Raw genomic sequence first — 22,120 nt, forward strand, 5'->3', positions numbered from 1 at the left:
GGAATGAACTTCAGTCTGGTCGACCGGCCAGCGCTCTTAGTGCTGAGGCAGCTCCCATCCTAGTACTAGAGATTGAGAACAACGGCAGCACCAGAGGCCGTCTTCTACTGCGTCTTGATGTGGTTCTGCATCACCACACAGGGAATGTTAAACCTTTGCTAACCACCATCGTTGATCTCAGAGCTGGGTGGCGCTGCAGTGGGAGTCTCACTGGAAGGCCTCACACACTGTGGTGCAGTTGTCAAGCTTCTCTAAGTCAAGAAGATACAGCTGACAGCTAAGAAGCAGGGACACTGGTCACAAAATATAGGCTTTGTTTATAAGATAGCGTGTCTAGATTTGGAAGACAGCAGGCCGAGGGCCAATTCTCAACACATGAGCCTTTCGTGGGCGTTTTCCCTCTGAGCCTGAGTAAGCCTGGAGGACTTCGAGAGCACTTGGGAGCACCACTAATTTCAGGAGGAAGCAGTGACCGGCTTCAGCCTGGAGGGAAGTTGGGGGGGGAAGCTAGGGAAGTTGCAGGGAACAGTGTTCTCGCAGTGGGGACAGCAGACCTAAGCTGAGGGACCCAGAGCCGGGACTGCAGATTGTTCAGCAGCCTAAGCTAGGACGTAGATGTGAATATTAAAAGGCCTCGCTAAGCCTCCATCCTGCACAGAATGGAGAGTCATTGCAAAGAAGTGAAGCCCCAGGGTCTCGTTGGAGAATGGGTCCCAGAATGATTCTGAGACAGCAATGTGGAACAGCCTGGGAATGGGAGCAAATGCAGAGACGGCCATAGCTTGGCCCCACTGTTGGGTTTATACTGTAGGCCAAACCCAGGGCCTCACTCATACTAGGTAAGTGCTCTACAGTAGAGCTCTATCCAGCCTTGGATTTCTGAGGCAGCCTCTGTGTAGCTCAGTCAAGCCTGCCTCAGCTCCCGAGTGCTGGGATTACTTACGGGTGTGTACTTTGCTCCATACTAGTTTTTATTAAGTGGACTGCGGTCCTGTTCTCTTTACTCACATTGTTTAGACCTTATTCCCCACAGTGTTGTAAGTCTAGGACCCTGCATTGTGGTCACAACCCAGATCAGCAGTTCTCAACCCGTGGGTCACAGCCTTCTGGTGGTGGCACATCAGATGACCTGTGTATCCGAGATTTATATCACGATTCATAACAGTAACAAAACGACAGTTAGGAAATAGCAACCAAATGATTTTATGATTAGGGATCCACAACATGAGAAACCATAGGGAAGGGTCGCAGCATCAGGCTGAGAACCACTGCTCTAAGTGAGGCCAAACAAAAGACTGAGCCAAGATCCAACCATGAACTGCTTCCTGTTGGACTGAGTCTTCAAGCTACATTGTCACACAACCAGTCGGCTTAACCACTGTCTAAGGTTGCACATTCTCAGAGCAGGCTCCCTCAGCTGCCCTGGAGCCCTCCCCCAGGCTTCAAGTTGCTAAGCTTCCCGTTTGAGTACCCTCAGCTCCTTTCCCTTTAATCTTTCCTTAACTATTTGTTCTACATTAGTCTGGGTTTAAGGTGTGGCCTGCAATAAAGGCTGAGGCACTGGAGACTGCATTGTGTTCTGTGGAGAGCTGACTTCTGAGGCACAGCCCCTACCGTACTTGAAATTCCTAATTATGAAAACCATTTTCATATTTCACTGCTAAGTGCCCTTCCTATGCTGTGAGTAACTGTCCTGTTTAGAACAGGAATGTTCTTTTTGGGAGAGCATGTGTGTGTATGCATGTACCCCCAGTGTATCCATGTGTGGAGGTCAGAGGTCAGCATCAGTCTCCTCCTATGTTGCTGTCCACCTTATTTTTAAGACTGAATCTCTCACTGAACATGGAGTACAAGAATTTGGCTAAACTGGCTGGCCAAGCCCCTGAAGTCCTTTTTGCCTCCCCACTGCTGGAATTACAGGCCTGCAGCCCTACTTCCCCTACTTTTTATTTAGATGCTGGGGATCCAAACCTAGATCCTCATGCAGATTACCTACTGAGCTATCTCCCCAGACCCCTAGGACCGGGATTCTTACCTTCTGCACCACAGAGCTTTTGGAGATCTTATGGAGTCCTTGGACTCCCTCTCAGAATTATGATTTCATATGTAGAACACTAAATATGAAGGATTACAAGGAAACTAACATAGTGCTAATCAAAGTGTTTTCAGAACTTTGATGTAGTTATATATGTATATATGTATATATATATGTGTGTATATATATATATGTATATATGTATATATATATGTGTATATATATATATATATATATATATATATATACATTCACCCAGAACATCAAAGGGTAGTTGTAACACTTCTTTGATCTCAGTATTTTTTTATTACTATTAATTAACATCTACTGCAGTGTGGACTCTGCTGGTGATGATGTCACAGGCCTGCTATACTCCAGTTCAAATCTAGTGAACACTTGAATTAGCTTTTTCCCCAACCAAGTTCACCTAATCCCCGCCCGAGGGTGGTCTGAGTTTGACGTATTAGGAGGAAGTTGTTTTAGTTTGCTTGCTGGGTTCAGGTTATCGACCGACCCGACTCACTGTATCTGCGTGAGCTTTCTACACCTGAACTGTTTGCAGTGTTAGCCGCAATTGAGGGCTTGGGTAGAAAGGAGTCAGGAACTGATTGGAAAAGAAGGATTTCATCAGAAGCTCGTGGTAGTGATGCTTTCCCTGGGGCAACATGCCTCTTAAGTTCATAATGTTCAACTGCATGGACTCTAATAAAATTTGCAACATCTGAATGAAGCAAGTACCTAATTAGATAATTCACAATAGGCTTTGCTTTTAGAAGACTTGTATCTCACAGGATCTTGTCTTCAGTCTTCTTTCTCAGCTTAGCTATTTTGGTGGCTGAAGAATCCTTCTAACACCCCTGCAAGGAGAGCAGATGGACCAGACCCTCTCCATCTTGACAGTACAGTCTGGGAGGTAGGTTGTGTGTGTGTGTGTGTGTGTGTGTGTGTGTGTGTGTGTGTGAAGTGCTGTAATTCTAGGGCTGTGGAAAGTACCTGGGGGGGGCAATAAATGCTGAGATGGGGGTCAGGCCATTCTTCTAGACAGTTCGATGCTCTGGGGCCCCTGTAATTGGGGTACCCATTTAGTTAGATGCTTCTAACGCTGTGCCTAGCTCTCAAGAACATCTCTCTGCCTGGAGACAGACTTATTCCATTCTGCCCCCATTGTTCTGATGAGACAACTGAGGCTAAGATTGGTGCTGCCTTCTTAGATAGTAACTTGATAGTGAAAAGGAAAACTGGGGCTGTCTGACTCAAGGCAGGTGTCCTATGTCCAGTGGGTCTCTCCTGGCTTCAGCAAATTAAGATGTGGCCAGAAGCTAAAGAAGGAAAGGCAAGGGAGGTATGATACCCAAGGCTCCCTGGAAGGAGGCAGACTCAGAAAGATAGAGGAAACCTGCAGAACTCCTCAAGCAGATAACCAAGCACAAGCCAGCCAGCCCATATGGCAGGCTGCTGAGATGAGCGTTGGTGGTTCGTACCTGTTACTCTGTCATTAGGGAGCTGCGGCAGGTAGGTCACCATTCAAGGGGAGTCCTACACCTCCCAGAAGAGGGATCCTTCTCTGGCCTTTACAGGCACTAGGCACACACATGGTGCACAGACAAACATCCATGCAGACAAAACACACACACAATAAACAAACAAATCATAAATAATGTTTTTTAAAGGAACAAAGGGACTGGAGAGATGGTTCATTGGTTAAGAGCACTTGCTGCTCTTGCAGAAGATGTTCAGTTCCCAATACTCATGCATCCTATAACTCCAGGGGATTTCACACTCTTTTCTGGCCTCTAAGGCACTGCAAACATCTGGCACACACACACACACACACACACACACACACACACACACACACACACACACACACACACAAATAGTCATTAAAAAGAGGGAGAGGAGAGGTAGAGGGAATCCACAGCCAAAGCAGTAGCTGTCCAGCACCAGTATCACGTTACAGAACTTCAGGATTATCCATCTACTAATGAACACCATACTGGGTCCTACCCTACTACGTCTGCAGCAGCATGGACATCCATAGCAACCTCTTGACCTCCTCAGGCTAATAGCAACAGCGTGGAGGTCTTCAGCAAGTATTTCTACAACGCCTTCGAACATTGTAGAATAGGGTTCAGCTTTCATAGTTTTCTGAGCACCGATGAGCTGTTGCTTAGGGCCAGGTAACTGAGATACCCTGCTTGCCCTGGGGTAAAGCGGGCTTTCCATTCTGCTGGCCCTTTTGGACTCAACCTGCTTGAGTCCCATTGCCTGGCTGGCAGCCAGCCCATCCCAATGGCCTACACCTCAACTACAGGAAGAAAGGACCCAGAAAGGAAGAAAGATTTTTATTTCCCTGCCTCTGGGCCCCTGCTGTGGACATAGCCTGCCTTTTAAATCCTGAGTGATTGTGCCATCATCAAGTGATGCTGAGACTGTATGGGGTGGAGCCCCAGAAAAATATATCTTCCTATAGAACAGAAAGACTCATGAGTCAATAAGGGAAAAAAAAAGCACTTGTTGAAAATTGAGCAGCCTATGAGCAGTGAACAAGCAGTCCACTAGAGGCGAAAATCCTCCAGATGGTGCATTCTTAAAAGCCAACAGTGGAGGGAGGGGCCTTCAGGCTCTGGTCTGTAGTCTGAAATGAGGCCTGCCTGTGGGAAGGAGTATCAGGATGGTTCAGCCAGCTGAGCTGCAACCCTAGCTCTGTCCTTCAGATGACAGCCTTGAGCAAAATGCCTTTAGACCTGTTCCCTCATTTGAAAAATGGCGATGGGATGGCCTGTATCCTATTGGGGAAGACAAGGTGGGTTAACTTACAGAAAGCAAACCACACAGCAGACAGGGACAGTAGTAAGCGCTCAGAAAAATGGTACCCTTGGAGCAGTGGGAGAATAACCAGACGTAAGTCAAACAATCACCTTGTCACAGGAGCCAGCCCGGCAGATGTTGGAAGACCTCTGGGTTTCGAGGGCTGAGGAAAGGGTCTCTTACCGTTTACACAGTGCTGACTAGCCTTGAAGAGCAGCTTTACAGCACCTGAGACATCGCGGCTGCCTATAGTAGGACTGGAGGGGCAAGAGGCCAAGCACATATACTAAGATGATCCGTAGGACCCCTGCTGCCCTTCCTTCAAGGGTTCCTGGCAGAGCCCTGGAGAAATGGGATTCTTCCAGTCAGACATGGCTATACCTGCATTGAAGGAGTCCAAAGGAGGAGGCATCGAACAGGATGAGGAGTATCCTGATAAAGGAACACAAAGCTGATGTATCAGAATGTAGTTCATATCTGTCGTCGCAGTACTTGGGAGACAGAGGCAGGAGGATTGCCATGACTTGGAAACAATCTTGAACAATAAAAACAAGAGTAACAGCAATATGTACATACAAACCTATGTACGTACATACATACATGCAATCATGCATGCATGCATGCATACATACATATAAAGGGACACTAAAGAATCAACAGTCCATGGAAGTCGAAGACCAAAGGGCATGTGTTGGTCCAGGAATGCATTCTACTCTCCACTCTGACATCCATGGTAGGCATTACTAATCAATCATAGACCCTGACCTCAACATCCTTTTGAAATCATGTTCCTCATGGTCTCTACTGTAGTTGGCACAAAAGAAGAAATCTAGGTAGCACCTTTAGTTTATTTTCGTCCCCTTCGGCCTTTTCCTTTTCATGGCTTACCAGCCTGACTTGCAACTGCCATTGGCCTCCCTTTGCCTCCCACAGGCCAGTGAAGCTAGGGATAAGGGGATCGCCAGCAGACTCATCCAATGGCTGGCAGCATGGGCTAAGTGCTCCAGTTCCCTCAGGTGCATCTTCCCCAGTGTCCCCAAATGCCTCACAGAATCTAGGTGCTGCCCCATATCAGTGAGAAGTGTCTTCTTCACCCCAGCTCCCTCACTCCATACCAGCATGTCCGGGATCCTTCCCTTTGAGACCCACTGACTTCTATTCTTGTCAGAGGGCCAAGCTCTGAGAAACCTGCACTCAAGCACCCCTGCATCTTCATGCCTGTGAAGGGAAGGGTCTTTCCTGAGCCATTGGCAAGGCCCTTGTAAGAACCAATGCTTAGCTTGCCCAGCCCACTGACTACCTATGGTCTTCAACCTCCATGGTTTGGCATTTATTTCCCACCGCAAGAGAAATGGCCCAGCAGGGGAATCTCTGATGGGAACGCCTGGACACATGGAGGTAGGTACTACCCTTGGGGTGGGCCTCGGAGCATCCATACCTGCTTCCAGGACCTCTGTCTCCTCCACAGACTGCATTGCTAAGGACTCTGCTCCATGCTGGGATAGAAGGTATTCTGGAAAGCAGCTAGCGCCCACCCAGATACCATCTCGAAAACGTTAAAAAAATGTACCTCTCTATGCTTTTAACAATGCTAATGTCTATGCCTCTCTTTTATTTATTAATGTATGTATGTAGGGGGAGGGGTGCGCGCATGCGTGTATGGAGTCAGGACAACTTTGTGGAGTAGGCGTTCTCCTTGCACCTGTACCTGGGACTGGAAAGAAGGTGCTCAGGCACCTTTACCCACTGAACCATCCTGCTGGCCCTCAGAAGTACATATCCTTCTGGCTTAGATCACCTACTTAATGAACGTCCATCAGTGAGAAAAGGAACTTGGCCTTCTAGCCACTGAACCAAGACTCATGGCACTTCTGCCTGTGGCTTCCTTCTGCCGGGGGAGGGTGTATGTGTGGGTGGGGGTGGGGGATGGGGTGGGTTGGGATGGGGTGGGGGTGGAGGTGGGGGTGGGGGTACCTGAGTCTGTTGGTGCAGAGGAGGAAAAGCGTGCTAAAGCCCTGGTTCATCTCTCCCACGTATAGCGTGACTCGAAGCACAAACAGCAGCTTGTCATCTGTGGAATGGGAAGTGTCCCTGTCCAACTGCAACCTAGGGAGACACTTGGTAGGAGCAGGTACACCTGTCCTTTCCTCCGTGCATGCGCATGCGGGAGGTAGCCTGGGAGGAGAGTCCCTGGCAAAGCCTGTTGCTGTCCTTCCCTCCCCCAGGCTGCCCCTGGTGACAAGGCAGAGGACTCTACACTGAGCTCTCCTTGTTCCACAACAGTTCCTGGAGATGAGTGTTGGAGCCATGAACAAAATCTGCCCACAGGTAAATGCTGCCTGAGCCTGAACTGACTCTTGACCCAGGGGGCCATCCTGGAGATGGAAAGGGCTCTGGGGAGGGGGACCCTAGGACCTATGGCCACATTCACCTGCCCTGGAGACTCATTCCAAGTGAGAGTCAGGAGCGCTGAGTGGCAGCACCGAACACCTAGAGGTGTTAGGACACTGCCCCAGGAGGACCTGCCTGAGTCAATTTGGAGGATGAAGGAGTAGTGGGTACTGGGCAGAAGTCGCCCTACTGTACCGGGTGGGAAAGTGTGGAAACACGAAGCAGGCAGGATAAGTTTGCCCAGCCCTCTTCTGGTCTCTTGAGCAGGCAGATGCCGAGAGCAACATGACCACTGGAAGGAAAACCCGCCCTGGAGGTGAAGGTAAGGACAGAGGTGGGGGTCAAGCTCTGAGCTGTGATCCCTTCCTGGGAAACTACCCTGATGCTGGGCATAGAGTCCGAGGCTACCTTTCTTCTACCCCAGTGTGGGTGGTGATGTCTGCTCCCAGCTTCCTGGTCTGCCATACCAACAGTCATTCGCTGGATAGAACTGTTCATTCTCTCCAGCTACTAGCATTTTCTGAGTGCCTACTATGTGCCTTTTGCCTGCTGGCCTACCACGCTGAACCTGTAACACCAAGGACCTCCGAATCAACCTCTGGACCCCATGCCTGATCCGGACGCTTCTGCTGATCATGAGACAGAGTGGGTCAGGACCCCAGCTGTACTTTCTATGTCTCCCCAGCTCCTGTGCAGCCAGGACCTTTGTGTCTCCCAGGGCCCACAGTTGATCGAGGAGGAAACAGATAGGCGCAAAGCATGGCTGTAACGGGTCTGCCTCCGCTCCCCGGAGCTGCAGATCTTGGTTTCAGGACAACCCTGGGTGGGTGGGGTACAAGAAGCAGCTGAAGCTAGGAGAGGTCGGGCAATCAGGCCAAGGTAATATGGCACCGGGGAGAAGGCCCCTGGTTGCCAAGCTTTAGGGTCATGCTCCATGCTGGTGGCTATTTCTGAGTTCAGTGTGGCTATAGGTGTGCTTTTTCTTCCTTTGCCCTGGGTGGGCAGTTTCCGAAGTTTCTGGCTTTAAAGTGGGCATCTCCACCAGGGCAAGACCTCTCTGGAGGTCTGCCCCTCCAGTCTTGCCTACAACCCCACCTTGCATACCATATATTCTGCACAAATATTTGAGGATCAACCATTCAGCTGGCTCTGCTGCCAATGTCAACACCATCTCCCTGGTGACCCAAGTTTACTCTGTGTTGCTGACCACAAAGAAACAACCCACCAGGCTTCTGGGAGTATAGGTTTTGATGTATACTGCACTTCCTGTAGGCTCCTTGCTGTCTTCTCTACCAACCCACACCCACACACCTTCATCCACACCAGCCACCCACCACGCCTCTCCCCCGCAAGCCCTCTCCCTGGAAGGCCTGCTCTTTGAGGCCTCTGCCCCACCCCACCTTATAAACCAGCCGGTTTTCCTGAGGTCCCTAAGTCACCAGGAGCTCCTCAGAGTCCTGTTCACACCTTTCCAGCCACCTTTCGGGCACAGTTCTTGCTGACAGGGGACTGGAAACTTGAGTGTCGTGAATTAAATGACCCAAATCAGGATCCTCCCCTTGTCTTCTGTATCTCTAGTTTGCACACTTGCACATGCATGTGTACCCCCCCCCCCACACACACACACACACACATGCAGCACCAGTGAGAGCCTCAGAACATAAGAGCGCAAGGGATGAATCAAAGCTACCTCTGCCCTTCTGTGGCTGGACACAGGGGACTTAATCCCTACCCTCCTTCCTATTCAACCACGTCTCCAAGTGAGGCTGAGAACTCTTTGAGAGGATTGGAAGCTACTGTGTCACCTTCTACAGAGCAAGGTGCCCATGAGGCCCACGGATAAAACTGCTTTGCTTCATTTTGCTACACACCCTTTTTTTTTTTTTTTTTGGTTCTTTTTTTTCAGAGCTGGGGACCGAACCCAGGGCCTTGCGCTTCCTAGGCAAGCGCTCTACCACTGAGCTAAATCCCCAGCCCCAGTGCTACACACCCTTAATCCTAGCACTTGGGACGTGAAAGCAGGCGGATCTCCGTGAGTTCAAGGCCAGGCTGAACACAGTGAGTTAGGATAGCCAGAGCTAGATAGGCAGAGACTCTATCTTGAAAAACATAAGAAACAAAGGGAATTAGGGGAGCACAAGTCTAGAGTATGGGACATCTGCCAGCTTCTCCTTAACTGCTGTCTCTGCCATGCCTAGAGTTTGTGGCATTTGGTAGTCGCACAACAAATTCTTAGCTCACACTTAGCACCTACTGTTTCAGAATAATCATTCAGCTAACCAGCCCCCAGCAAACCACAGTAACTCTCCCCGTCCCGGCTTAGCCCTCGAGGAGGCTGAGACCCAGCAAAGCAAATGCCCACGGTTCTGGGGGGTACTAGAACAGATGATAGGCCGGAGGTGAGCAAAGGCTCTGGCTTTTGGCATCAAACAGAACAGGGGTGACCCGGATGTTTGTTTCTTGGAACCTCGGTTTGTCATCTACAAAGGTCAAGTCACAGCCAGTCCATGGTGGCAGGGAGCTCAAGGAGCTGGAAGGGGCTGGTCATATCAGACCCGCAATGGAAAGAGGAGAGGGGTGAATGCAGAGACTGTCTGCTGCTCGGCTCTCTCCACTTCCGCAGTCCAGCATCCATTTAGGGAATGGTATTGCCCACTTCAATGAGTACAATCAGGATAATCCTTCCCCCCTCCCCTCTGCTTCCCAACCCAACCCCCCCATCCCATTCCCACGAAAGCATGCTCTGAGACTGCTCTGGGTACACAGATGTCCACTGTCCTATGCCCCTGGTCATGAGGATAGGCTAGGAAGGACATGAAGGAGAGATACCCTGTATGAAGCAGAGGCTAGCCCCTAATGGCATTTGGTGATGGTGGAGGACAGGCAGGACCAGAGAGTGTCATGGAAGGCTTAGGAATGCTTCCTCTCGCCCTAGTACTCCCTCACTAGGGAGGGCTGCCTGCACCTGGGATCTTGGGGGGATCCCTGCACCTCTTCATTGTCTTCCCCTCCACAGGCTGTGGCCCCCTCTGCTACTCACGCCGCGGGGCCTGCCTTTCTGTCTTCCTGCTGCTTCTGCTGGCCATGCTTGCCGCCTTGCTCTTGATCGTCACCATCCTGGGACATCCACAGCGCACACCAGGTCAGGGGGCAAGAAGGAGGCTTGGAGGCTCAGGGAGACGGGAGCCCCAGCCCTGCCTGGCTTCTTCCTGAGTGACTTGAGTGGTTCCTTAAGGTGCATGCAGAGGTACCTGTCAGTGTGTGGTTACAAGGCTGAGAGGCTATTTGTGTACATATCCTTGTCATGCGCTATTTTAATTTTTTTATTTCATCTTTATAAAGTTTATGTTTATGTGTATGGGTGTTTTTCCTGCACATATATGTCTATGCCACATGTGTGCTTGGTGCCCAGGGGTGACAGAAGATGATGTCAAACCCCTTGGAACTGTACTTACAGATGGTTAGGAGTATCCATATGGGTGTTGGAAATTGAACCCAGGTCCTCTGGAAGAGCAACAAATGCTCTTGACCACTGACTGAACCGCCTCTCCAGTCCCAGCATGATCTATTGAGAGGTCCTGGTTTTGATGTTTCTTCCTCTAAGAAATTCTCTCTGACCCCTGAGCTGGGCTAGGAGCTTCCTTTCAGTTCCCACAGCCACTGCATTTCTTATTCTCCAGGCCTGGCCAGCCTGGTTAGTACTTTCAACTACCCATCAGGCTGGGCCCAGAAGTTCCCTGCAGTCTGACCTCAGTGCTGAGCTGCCCAGTGCAGTCCCCACCCTCAGGGAGCAGTTCAGAGAACTCTATGAGTTTGATCCAATAAACACTCGGGCCTAATGGGAGACCAGGAGTCTGGAGCCAGGGCTCTCCTCCCATCAGTGTGGTGGGAGTTAGGGTGAGGAGCACCATGGGAGGTGGAATAGACTTGAAGTGAGAAGGGAAAGCAGGGATTGGTTAGCAAAGAGTGTAAGGGATAGCATCCAGCATAGGGACCAGTGTGTGTGGAGTTCCTATGGTGGAAGGAAGCATACGGAGAAGGAGAGATGGCAAGAAGACAGTGGGAGAGTAACAGAGGAAGGGAGTGAGGGAGTGGGCTCAGTGCCTAGGGCCTCAGGAGCTGCCCTTGGGAGGGAGGTCATATGCCAGGAGCTTAGAGAGAGGTCCCATCCTTCGAAGAACTAGCTTTCTGAGAGAGGGCTCCATGGCCAGGCAGGGCTGCTGTAAGGGACGAGGAAGAGGAAAGGTGAAATCATAGCAGAAGGGGGAGTTGCAGCCATAGACCTGTGTATGCACATGTGTGTGAGTGCCCGTGTGCATGCAATGCACATGCCTGCTTGCTTATGTTCACTTGTGTGTGTGTGTGTGTGTGTGTGTGTGTGTGTGTGTGTGTGTGAATGCCTGTATGTGTGCAGGTGCCTGCCTGCCTGCGCGTACATTAATGCACATGTCGGTGTGTCTGTGAACGTGTGTCAGTGCATGTTCGAGTGTCTGTGTGTGCATCTGTTGCTGTATGCATGTGCACGAAGGTACAGGTGTGTGCATGTGAGTACACATGAATGTGTTCATTTTCCTGTGTGCATCTGTGACAATGTGTATATCTAAGGGTGCCTCTTATGACTAGCTGCGGTAGCTCTGGGAATGGAGACATGACTCCTACTGGCTCAAATACACTTGCACATGTGTCCATAGGCACAGCCTATGACCTCCATCTCCTTAAGTCAGTTTCTCCTTTAAATCTTGTGGTCACCTTTAAGGGTGAGCTTAAGGGTAACATTTCTTATGAGTACTTGGAGGAACAATAAAAAAAATTATGGAAGTTTGCTGACTGTTAAGGTATACCCAGCCAGAAGGGATTATGACATGCGGTCCCCAGACAGCCAAATATACAGCTTCCAACAAGCTAACCTGTTCCAGGAGATCCATCATTAAATCTGTATGATGCTGTCCTTAGTGCTTCCTGTGTGACCAAACCACCCTGCACAGCCTGTGAGCCAGTGTCTAAAACAACCATGTTTCCCAACATGCCACCTACCTCTGGGGCTAGGCTATGACCTCTATTTTGAGGACAAAGGACCTTAGGCTATAGAAGGCCAGGTCACCTGTGCCTGTCATGCTGTGGCATAGGCAGAGTGGCAGCTTCAAGTCCACATATGCCTTGGAGTTCAGAGCCTCTCCACTGCCCGAGGCCCTCTAGGAGCTCAAAGGGGCTCCCTGAGGGACCTAGTGCAGTGCCCACCTTGCCCACCCCAGGGCTGCCTGTATGAGTTCTACCTTCACTCTAGGGTCTCTCTTGCCCCTACAGAGCCTCACTCTTGTGTGACACTGGCCAACAGGACGGGGTTCTTGTGCCATGACCGAAGGTACTGCATCCCGGCCCATGCCGTGTGTGATGGCATCCGCACCTGTCCTCATGGTGAGGACGAGGCTGAGAACTTGTGTCGTGAGTACCCCTCAATCCCATACCCCTCTTCATCCCCATAACCACATTAACTCCCCTTGCAGCTCTGTGGACTATCCCTAGGTACCACCTCCATGTCCTCATGCCTGTGGTGACATGGTACCTCAGCCCAGACCTTCTGCTACAAGGGTAGGGAACACTGCACCTCAAATCCATGAGAGCTGGACTCTAAAGAACCCTTTAACCCAAATCCAAGAGTTGCTGTGTGCATGGCAATCCCAGCACTTGGAAGGTGGGTGCAGATGATCAGGGGTTCGAGGTCATTCATTTCAAGTTTCAGGCCAGCCTCCTTAAATGAGACCCTGCCTCAACAACAAAAAGTGTCACCAGGTCCATACTCTAGCTCCTATCCTATGAGCTACTCCAGAAAGCCAAGAGAGACTGCCCAGCCTCTGCTTAAGTGTTTCTAGGATGGCGAGCTCACTACCTGAGGCTGGCCTGGGTTTGTGTGAATCTGGGTCACCCTGTCCACTCCCTGACGTAGATGCTACTTTGGAATTCTGGGGCCCTTGTGTAAGAAATCTGGTTTTACCTGCTATGTTCTGATGAGCAGAGGCTTCTTGTGGGGGACTTGACCCTAGATTGAAGGTAGCAGGCTAGCAGAGGGGGGACTTACGCATGAGTATGCACACAATGCTGAGTGTGGGGACATACAAGGGGTGCTCTCAGGGACCCTTGTAATCCCACAAATGTATAGAGTAAGAACACTCCACTCTTTGGAACCAACCTCCTTCCTGGAAGACCTCCTATGCCCTTTCCAGAATGAATGGGGAGACCCTGTAGTATGACAGGTGATTCAGCTGCAGGTGGCCAAGATACTGAGGTCAGAGGTGAATTTTGTCCTGCCCCATTTGTCTCTCTATAGGAGATTTGCCCAAGAGCCTCCCCAGCTTCCTCCTGACCACCTGTGGAAACCCAGACTCCTGGATCTACTCAGACCAGAAATGTGATGGCACCAACAACTGTGGGGACTGCTCAGATGAGCTGAGCCCAGGTGGGGGCTGGGCACAGGTGGGCAGTGGCCAAGGGCATGGGCTGAGCGGGAATCCCCATGGTCCCCTACATGTCCCTGAATCCTGGGAAGAACATTTCCACTGTGGAGTAAACGACGTCCTTAGACATCCTCACACTCTTCCCCAGCACTGGGGAGATGCTCAGTGAGGCACTGCTGCACAGCATGAGAGGCCAAACCCCTCCCCGTGGTAAAGAGAGAGAACCGACCACGGGTTCCTAACTTCCACATGCTGTGCGTGCACCACGTCAGGGAGGTAGGGTCTAAAGATGCAGCTCAGCTGGTAGTGTGTCTGCCTAGTGTGCACAAGGCCTGGGTTGGTTCTCAGCACTGCAGAAATGAGGTATGGTGGTACATTTCTATAACCCCAGCACTCTGAGAGTAGAGGCAGAGGAGTCAAAACTTCAAGGTCATCTTTGGCTCCATAGTTGAAGGCCAGCCTGGGACTGTCTCAAAAGACGAAAGGTAAAGGACCATCAAGGAAGACACTGTAGACCTTATGCCTCCACACAAGTGCCCATATACGTGTCCATACCTTCACATGTGTACATGTCTGTATGGCATGCATGCACGCACATTCTATGCCTGGTGTTAAATTAACAAACATGTTCTGGGCACTGCTGAGGTGACCTGTACCAGATTCTGGAAGGGAGAGTCAGGAGTCAGACCCATCCCCAGGACTACACCATGCTGGTGCCAAGAGGAAACACCCGGACATTGTAGAATCTACCAGACACCTTAGAAAAGACATCACAGAACAGGACATAGAGAACAGAGGCCAACAGTCGGGGCTGGTGTGTAAAGAGGAATGGGGGATCCACGGATACAGGACAGAGGGTAGAAAAGGGAGGCACCCCCAGAGCATCCAAGGGATCGCTGTATCAGGAGTGAGAGCTGAGCAGAAAGGTGAACTGGGTGGTGCAGCGTCTCCGCATCCATTGATCCCCGAGCGCTGTCTTGTTTCCTTTACCCAACAGTTGAGCAGATGGGTGCTGAGGCTTAGCCGGGCGAGCAGGTCACACAGCCTGTGTATGAGTTGTGCAGCTGCAATTCTCTCTGCTGCTGCTGCAGGGGAGCCCACACAGTCACCCCACACTAGGGGTACAGGAGCTATGCGTGTTGCAGATCTTGCCTGGAGAGCCCAGGATCGACGGCTGTTTATCCCGCTGGCTCTTGTCTCCACAGTGACTGCGTGCCCACCCTGTGGCCCTGAGTGGTGGTATTGCACTCCAACTGTGTTCAGGTACTGCAGCTGTGTCCCGAGGGTCCTGTGCCGGGACGGAGTGCAGCACTGCTCTGACTGGTCCGATGAGTACTCCTGTCCTGGACCCTGAGTGAGCCTCATGGTCTGGGTCAGCATGGAAGCTGGCACCCGGAACCTTAGACCGGAGCACCGAAGCCTACACCACAAGGGCAGGAAGAAACCTTTGTCATCCACCAGTGGCACCTAGCCCCCATGGTCTCTGAACAGGAATTCAAGTGTCTCAGCCTCCACCTGAGCACTTCCAATGACACGGAGCTCACCACCATGTTAGGCAGATTCTAACAAAGATGAGGCGGCCTCCTCCATCACTTTAGGCCTGTCAATGAGACCACAGGAGAAATGCTCCTTGACTCCAGGGCAGACTTGAAGTCCCAATCTTGTCATTCCTGGAAGAGACAAATGTGTGGCTTAAATACCAAGTGAGTTTAGCCCTGTGGGTAGAAAACAAAGCACACACATTTACCACCATTCGGTGCCTAAGGCAGGAACTCAAGGCCCCTGGAGCTTCTTGCCCAACTCACCAGCAGCCCCGACTGATCACATGAGGTTGCACATGGCACTTGGGACCTGGAATCTTTCTAGTTTCCCAGTATCCTAGAGGCTTGTGGCTGTGGAGTAGAAGACCCAGAGACAGTGCAGCTTAGAAGAACCCCTCTATGCCTTTAGTCTTAGCCTCTGCCTTGCTTCACCCCACAATTGCTTGCAGGTTTATATTTTGGTCCTGCAGCCAGGACCTATATACCTTGCATATCTTCTAGCTTTACAACACCCACCCAGGCAAGGATGGGTGTGCTCATTAGACAGATGAGGAAACAGAGGCCTAGGGGATGACTTGCCCAGGGTATACTCTGGAACTGGGACTCAAAGTCAGTCTGCAGAACTCTGACCTCAGGGTCTTCCCCACTATTAATGGGGAAGAGAGATGGGCTAGAGAGATGGCTCAGCAGTTAAGAGCCATGGCTGCTCTTCCAGAGGTCCTGAGTTCAATACCCAGCAACCACATGGTGGCTCACAACCATCTGTAATAGGATCTGATGCCCTCTTTGGGTATGTCTGAAGACAGCTACAGTGTGCTTATATAAATAAAAAAAATAAATATTTAAAAAAAAGAATAGAGTCATACCTTGGTGGGGGTTGGGGTGTGTGGGGAGGGTGATGAATATTAAAGAGGTAGCTTAAGGGACCAAAAGTATCTTGTCCTTATCCTTAAAGACAGACTTGGGATCTGGCTATGGAGGCCCCTGTTAGAAAAGACAGAGACCGGGGTTGGGGATTTAGCTCAGTGGTAGAGCGCTTGCCTAGCAAGCGCAAGACCCTGGGTTCGGTCCCCAGCTCCGAAAAAAAGAAAAAAGAAAAAAAAAAAAAAAAAAGAAAAGAAAAGACAGAGACAGCCCCTAGAAATGAACAGAGCTGGTTTTCTACGTTAGAATCTTGGAGGTTTGAAAATGGCATGCAAGGAGCAGCTGGGCCCTGGCCATTCATTTGTTCTTTCACCACGTGTGTATTTCTTCAGCCATTTCTTTCTTTCTTTCTTTTTTTTTTTTAAGATCTATTTTTTTCTTTTTCTTTTTTTTTTTTTTCCTTCGGAGCTGGGGAGAGCTAGGCAAGCGCTCTACCACTAAACTAAATCCCCAACCCTCTTCAGCCATTTCTAAGCTGAGCTGAGTTGGGAGCTGGGGGCTGAAGGCTGGGGCCTGGGCCCCCAGAGAAGAGGCCTGTGTCCTAACACATGAGCAGTAGGGGGTCTTATAGAGAACCCACCTCATGCCATGCAGGGATGAGTGAGACAGCATGTGGGGTCCCCATGATGCTGCCTGAAGGATGGTCAGCCTCAGCAATGCCCCTTCAGTTGGTTTCTCTGCAGAAGGTGAGGACTGTCTTCAGGAGGAGGGGCATTCCATGTTTGACCCACAGGAGCCATGTGACAGTTCTGAGTCAACCATGACTTACTCAACAGGCTAGAGAGGCCAAAACCTGGACATATGCAGGAAACAAAGAGCCCCACTTGCTGGAAACACAATAGCAAAGGCAGATCAGTTTATTTCATGACCCTGCAAGGCAGCAGCTTAGAATGGCGGACTCGCCTAGTGAGTATAGGGGGTTTATAAACCCTAGCATACGATGACCCTCCCCTGTTGTGAATGATCAGGAGGGTGCAACCTTTCCCGAGTTACCTCCGAGTAACTTTCTATTCTCAACGTTTAGTATGGGTGGGAGGTAAGTTAGCTCAAGGCACCTTCAGAAATAATCAAATTTTTCTTACAAGGTGTGTGTGTGTGTGTGTGTGTGTGTGTGTGTGTGTGTGTGTGTGTGTGTGTTGGGGGCACAGTAGTGGGGAGAGAGTAAATCAATGCAGGTAGTGTCTCAGTGTCTCAGTTCATTCTCTGGCAGTGGCCAGTGAGGGTGCCATCTGGGAAATTAAGTCTGGAAAGTGGACTGTTTTAACAGAATCTAAAACCTGTCTCTTGCTGGGCAGTGGTGGTGTTCGCCTTTAATCCCAGGACTCTGGAGGCAGGTGAACTTATGAGTTCAAGGCCAGCTTAGTACAGGATAGCCAGGGCTACACAGAGAAACTCTGTCTCAAACAACAACAACTACAAAACAAAAACAAAACAAAATCCCATCAATCGATCAATCAATCAATCAATGAAAAATAAAGAAAAGAAAAGAAAAGGAACGCCCACGTCTTAGCGTTGGGGAGACAGTGAGCGAAGCCCTTTCTGTGTAAGCGTGAGGACCAGAGCCTGAGTTCTCAGCTCTTACAGGCAGGGCAGGCACGGGGGTGGACAGTGCTGGGGGTACAGAGGTACAGTGTGCAGACAGGATTCTGGGGGCCGAACAGCCATCAGCCAACCTGTTGAACTCTGGTTCAGTGAGAGACACTCTCTCAAAAGACAAGGTAGGGTTCGAGAGAGCTGGCTCAGCAGGAGAAGGCACCTGCTAACAAGCCTGGGACCCACAAGGTGAGAACAATCCCCTGGGGCTTGTCCTCTGCTGACACGTGTTGTATGGTGGGACACGCATGCCCACAAAAACCAATGGAAACATAAATAAAATAAAGAAGGTGGAGAATGATTAATGAAGACACCCGGGTTGGGGATTTAGCTCAGTGGTAGAGCGCTTGCCTAGGAAGCGCAAGGCCCTGGGTTCGGTCCCCAGCTCCGGAAAAAAAAAAAAGAACCAAAAAAAAAAAAAAAAAAAAAAAAAAAAAAAGACACCCAATGTCTCAAACACACACGCGCATGCGCGTGCGCCCACACAGGCAAACACACACACACACAAGTGCACACACACACCATACACAGTAAGTAACGTGATTAATTAAAACCTATTGGGGGAGGCAAGGCAGCTGTTGAACACGGTGACACTGAGGGCAAAGCGTGGTGTGCAGATTGTGTAGCTTGACATTTATGGAGCACCTCACTGTTCCTGAGCATGGTAGTCTCAGTGCCTGGAGTACGCAGAACGCAGAACGCCTTAGGGGCTGGCTTCTGAGAGGGGTCTTGGCTGCAGGCCACAGTTTGTTTCCAGCATGAGGAATACATTGGATTTCTTCACATGAAGAGGGACTTAGAGGGAGGCTATGGAATAAGGGTCTAGTCCAGGCTGTTCTGCAGGCTCACTGAGGGGAGGTCCATTTGTAAAGGTTTCTGCAGAAGACGGGTGCCCAGAGGACCTGTGGCTCTCATTAGCAATGGGTGCCTGCGAGTGAGTGTTCCCCTGCACCACTGCATACTACTGTAAGCCCTTATCAGTCTGTCTCAGGGATCCCATTTTATCGCCATCCTACCGCCACGCAATCTGGTATAGTTGGACACAACTCCCCAGAAGCACGGAGAGATATCGCGCAGCTTTTTAAGAGCCAGGGCTTCAAGGAAGACAGGCCCACATCCAAAGGCTTCTCTGAGTCTCCTGAAGCCTTGCTCTTTCAGCCAGGCCTCCGCAGACGGGAAGCTGGAACCTGCCAGGTGCCACAGAAGGTGTGCAGGGGCCAGCTGGCATGTGTTCCTCTCTCATTTATTGGTCCTTCATAAAGGAGCAGGTGCCATAGCCACCACCCAAACAATTCTCTATAAGGGATTCCAGGAAGATACAGGCCTGGGGCCTGGGCCAAGCCGACCCACCCCTGGCGCCAGGCCGCAGAGCGGCCAGAGACACAGCTCAGCAGCCAATGCCAGTATTTGCCCCGGCCCCGCCTCCCCGGCCCCGCCTCCCCGGCCCCGCCTCCCCGGCCCCGCCTCCCCGGCCCCGCCTCCCCGGCCCCGCCTCCCAGGCCCCGCCTCCCAGGCCCCGCCTCCCAGGCCCCGCCTCCCAGGCCCCGCCTCCCTGGCTGCTTCCCTGGCCCCAGCCCCAAGATCAAGGCTTTAGATACAACAGGTTCTTTGCTGTGCAAACACGAAGGGCTAGATGAATGGTGGAATTTAAAGTGGCTCCAGCTGGGCCCCAGGGTTTGGGTTGAAAATCTGCTCTGGGTTACGTGCTTGCCATTTCTGTTTGCTGGGGCTCTCTTTTCATCCTTAAGCTCACAGAACCGAATTTGCTGCAGCCCCTAAGAGGCTCAGGCAGGCTTTTGACAAGAGGACACTACTTCCCAGAGAGGACAGGGGTTGGCTCAAAGCTGCAGTGGCTAACACAGGGTTCTGGGGGCCACACTAACTCCAGAGCCAGCCACACCAGTAATGTCTGTGTCCCAGAGTCCTTTGTTTCTCTATTTCTTCTCAAATACAGTTTCATGTAGCCCAGGGTGGCTTCAAACTCATTATGTATTCAAGTGTGGCATGAGTCTTTACAACACACACACACACACACACACACACACACACACACACACACACACACAGAGAGAGAGAGAGAGAGAGAGAGAGAGAGAGAGAGAGAGAGAGAGAGAGGAAAAGACATTAAAAGAATTATCAGCAGGCCTGCCTGACTCCTTCAGCTTTGAGTGGGCTGGAAGAAAGATACACTAGCGTTCGCCCTGGCCCTGCGGCCAGTGCCACTGTGATGAGCAGATATGTGCAGGAGAGGTGGGAGAGCCGGAGTATTTCCTGGACAGATGGGAGAGCGAAGCTGGATGGTTCATACACTGGGGAGAGAGGTGGAACTGGAGAAGCAACAGGGGTGAGGAACAGGCAAATATGAAGGGCTGGCACAATCCCCATGGCGATGTTTGCACCCAAGCTACTGCCGGTCCATAGCCCTACCTCAGTTGGGGGTCAATGCTAATATCTCTGGCCTGTGTTGCCACCTAAGGCCATCTGGATGTTAGTGGTCTGGCTGGTGCCTGAGACCATGTTGATGTTCTGCAGGCATGGTGATGCTGGGGGAGGTAAATGGTCTGAGTGGTCTGTGGTGCCACCTGGACGACCATGGCCCATGCTTCCATCAAGGATCATGCTTGGGTCCTTAGTCTTAGAACAGCTGGGGGCTGTGTTGATGTGCCAGGCTCATGTTACCACCAAAGCCCATGTGCATATCCCTGGTCTGGACTGTTCCTGAGGCCATGTTGATGTCAGAGCACTGTGCTGAGCTGGCCCTGCCTCTCATCCATCACCACACCCTGGAGAGCTGGCCCCACCCCTGCTGGCCACAGCACCTGGGAGAGCTAGCCCATTCCCTGTCTGCCTAGAGATGGCAACATGTCTCTCCCCCTGTACCCCACCTTCTGCTTACGAGCAGCAATTCCGACCCCCAGCCGAGGCCTAGATTTCCTGCATACCAGCCATAGGGAAAGAGCCACTGAGTCTCATGCTTCTAAAGATGAGGGACTGGCTCCTTCCTGACTCTGTGGCACCGGGAAGCTGACTCTACGAGATTCTCAGGTTTTTTTCAAGTCTAGCTCCAGAAAATGTATCTGGTCCCTTGGTTCCAGGAAAGCCTTCCTCTGCAACCTGGGGACCAGCTCCCCTGAGGCAGCTCAGGCTGCAGAGTCCCTTGTGGGGTCAGTGTTTTAGCCACGTAGACAAGCCGGAAGCAGAGTTGGACATGGTGACCTTCATTCAACTTGGCTTCCTCTTGTTCCTTAGGAGCTACTGTTGAGCTGGCGTGGCCACTACTGTCCTGGAAGGGAAGGACAGATGGGACTGGAGCCCTGATGACCAGGCTGCTTTCTTCTTGGGCTCGTTCCTCATAGCATACCAACATGGGTCATGTCTCAGCCTTTTTTGACAAACAGCCCCCCAGACATCAGTTTTCCTTTGACTCTACTTCCAGTCAAGTTGCCTGTGTCTCTCCCCTGTGCCCTTTCTGCCCAGAAGCCTTAGCCGAGCACTGCCACCATGTTGGTCATTTTCCCCTCAGTTTCCATAGGGCACACCATCCTGTTTTCCTGTTGGCCATCTCTTCTCACTAAACCCATCCCCCTGCTTTCTTTTAAATACTGCCATCTTCTAGGGCCCCATCAGTAACCATCATTTGGGGAATTCTCTTCTTCCCTTTGGAATATGATGATAACTGCAGATCCTCGCCACAGACTGGAGAGAAAAACCCCCTTGTAAACCCATAACACTGGATGCTTAGCTCCAGGTTCTTAGCCTGAGGCTGTTTTTCTCCCTGGCTTCATTCTCACCTCTGGCTCCTGTCTTCCCGACTCATCACTGATGGACACTGATTCCTCTCAGCTCCATCACTTCGTCCCCGTGCCCCCCGCTGTGGTGTCCCTCTATTCTGACTCTTCCCCACCGAGCAGAGCGCCTGCCTGCTAGCAGGTGCTTGGGCAGTCGGCCATGAGAGAAAGAGCACGCTCTGTTCTGCATCCCTCTGCTTCCCCTCACATCTCACATCGCTCTCCTATGGTCTGCCCTCCGAGTTGGCTTTGGAGGCCCCTTTCTGAAACATGGATCCCTCACAGGCTGAGTTCTTCCCTACTCTATGATGCTCCACAATTGGTCCTTGTGACAGCTCGAGCTTTATCATACCACTCTTCACCCCCACAGCTCTGCTCACCCACGGCTCCCCTGAACTCCACATGTGGAAAGGCTGTCACTAGTTTCCACACTCACAGAACCCCGAAGGCCTGGCCCTGCCCTTTGAGACATGCTAGCTCACATTCATCCTTCAAATCTACTCGGGCATCAGTATCCCTTGGGAAACATTCTCACCTCAAAGCTTTTGATTACATTTGAACTTCTAGCTGTGGACTCACACTTCC

The 22,120-nt window shown here is 51.0% G+C and overlaps 1 protein-coding gene across 14 annotated transcripts; it reads left to right on the top strand.

The window, feature by feature from the left end:
- The first annotated feature begins 2,806 nt into the window (after window positions 1-2,806).
- On the top strand, window positions 2,807-16,082 carry Ldlrad1 (low density lipoprotein receptor class A domain containing 1). Of its 14 annotated transcripts, none has more exons than XM_087551176.1 (8): window positions 6,419-6,618; window positions 6,886-6,967; window positions 7,072-7,174; window positions 7,509-7,559; window positions 10,254-10,379; window positions 12,542-12,679; window positions 13,563-13,691; window positions 14,895-16,082. In XM_087551176.1, exons 1-8 carry the CDS (start codon window positions 6,506-6,508, stop codon window positions 15,041-15,043), a joined length of 891 nt encoding a protein of 296 aa, XP_087407302.1. In that variant the 5' UTR covers window positions 6,419-6,505; the 3' UTR covers window positions 15,044-16,082.
- Window positions 16,083-22,120: the final 6,038 nt, after the last annotated feature.

Source organism: Rattus norvegicus, chromosome 5, assembly GCF_021556685.1.
Source record: "Rattus norvegicus strain SHRSP/BbbUtx chromosome 5, alternate assembly SHRSP_T2T, whole genome shotgun sequence".
Taxonomy (NCBI): Eukaryota; Metazoa; Chordata; class Mammalia; order Rodentia; family Muridae; genus Rattus; species Rattus norvegicus.

What these genes read in the sequence shown, in the direction of transcription:
- Ldlrad1 (XM_087551176.1), top strand. Translation starts at nt 6,506, where the DNA reads ATGGAGTCAGGACAACTTTGTGGAGTAGGCGTTCTCCTTGCACCTGTA. An exon ending in AACCCGCCCTGGAGGTGAAG is followed by an intron (nt 7,560 to 10,253) that starts GTAAGGACAGAG and finishes TCCCCTCCACAG; the next exon opens with GCTGTGGCCCCCTCTGCTAC. An exon ending in CTCAGATGAGCTGAGCCCAG is followed by an intron (nt 13,692 to 14,894) that starts GTGGGGGCTGGG and finishes TTGTCTCCACAG; the next exon opens with TGACTGCGTGCCCACCCTGT.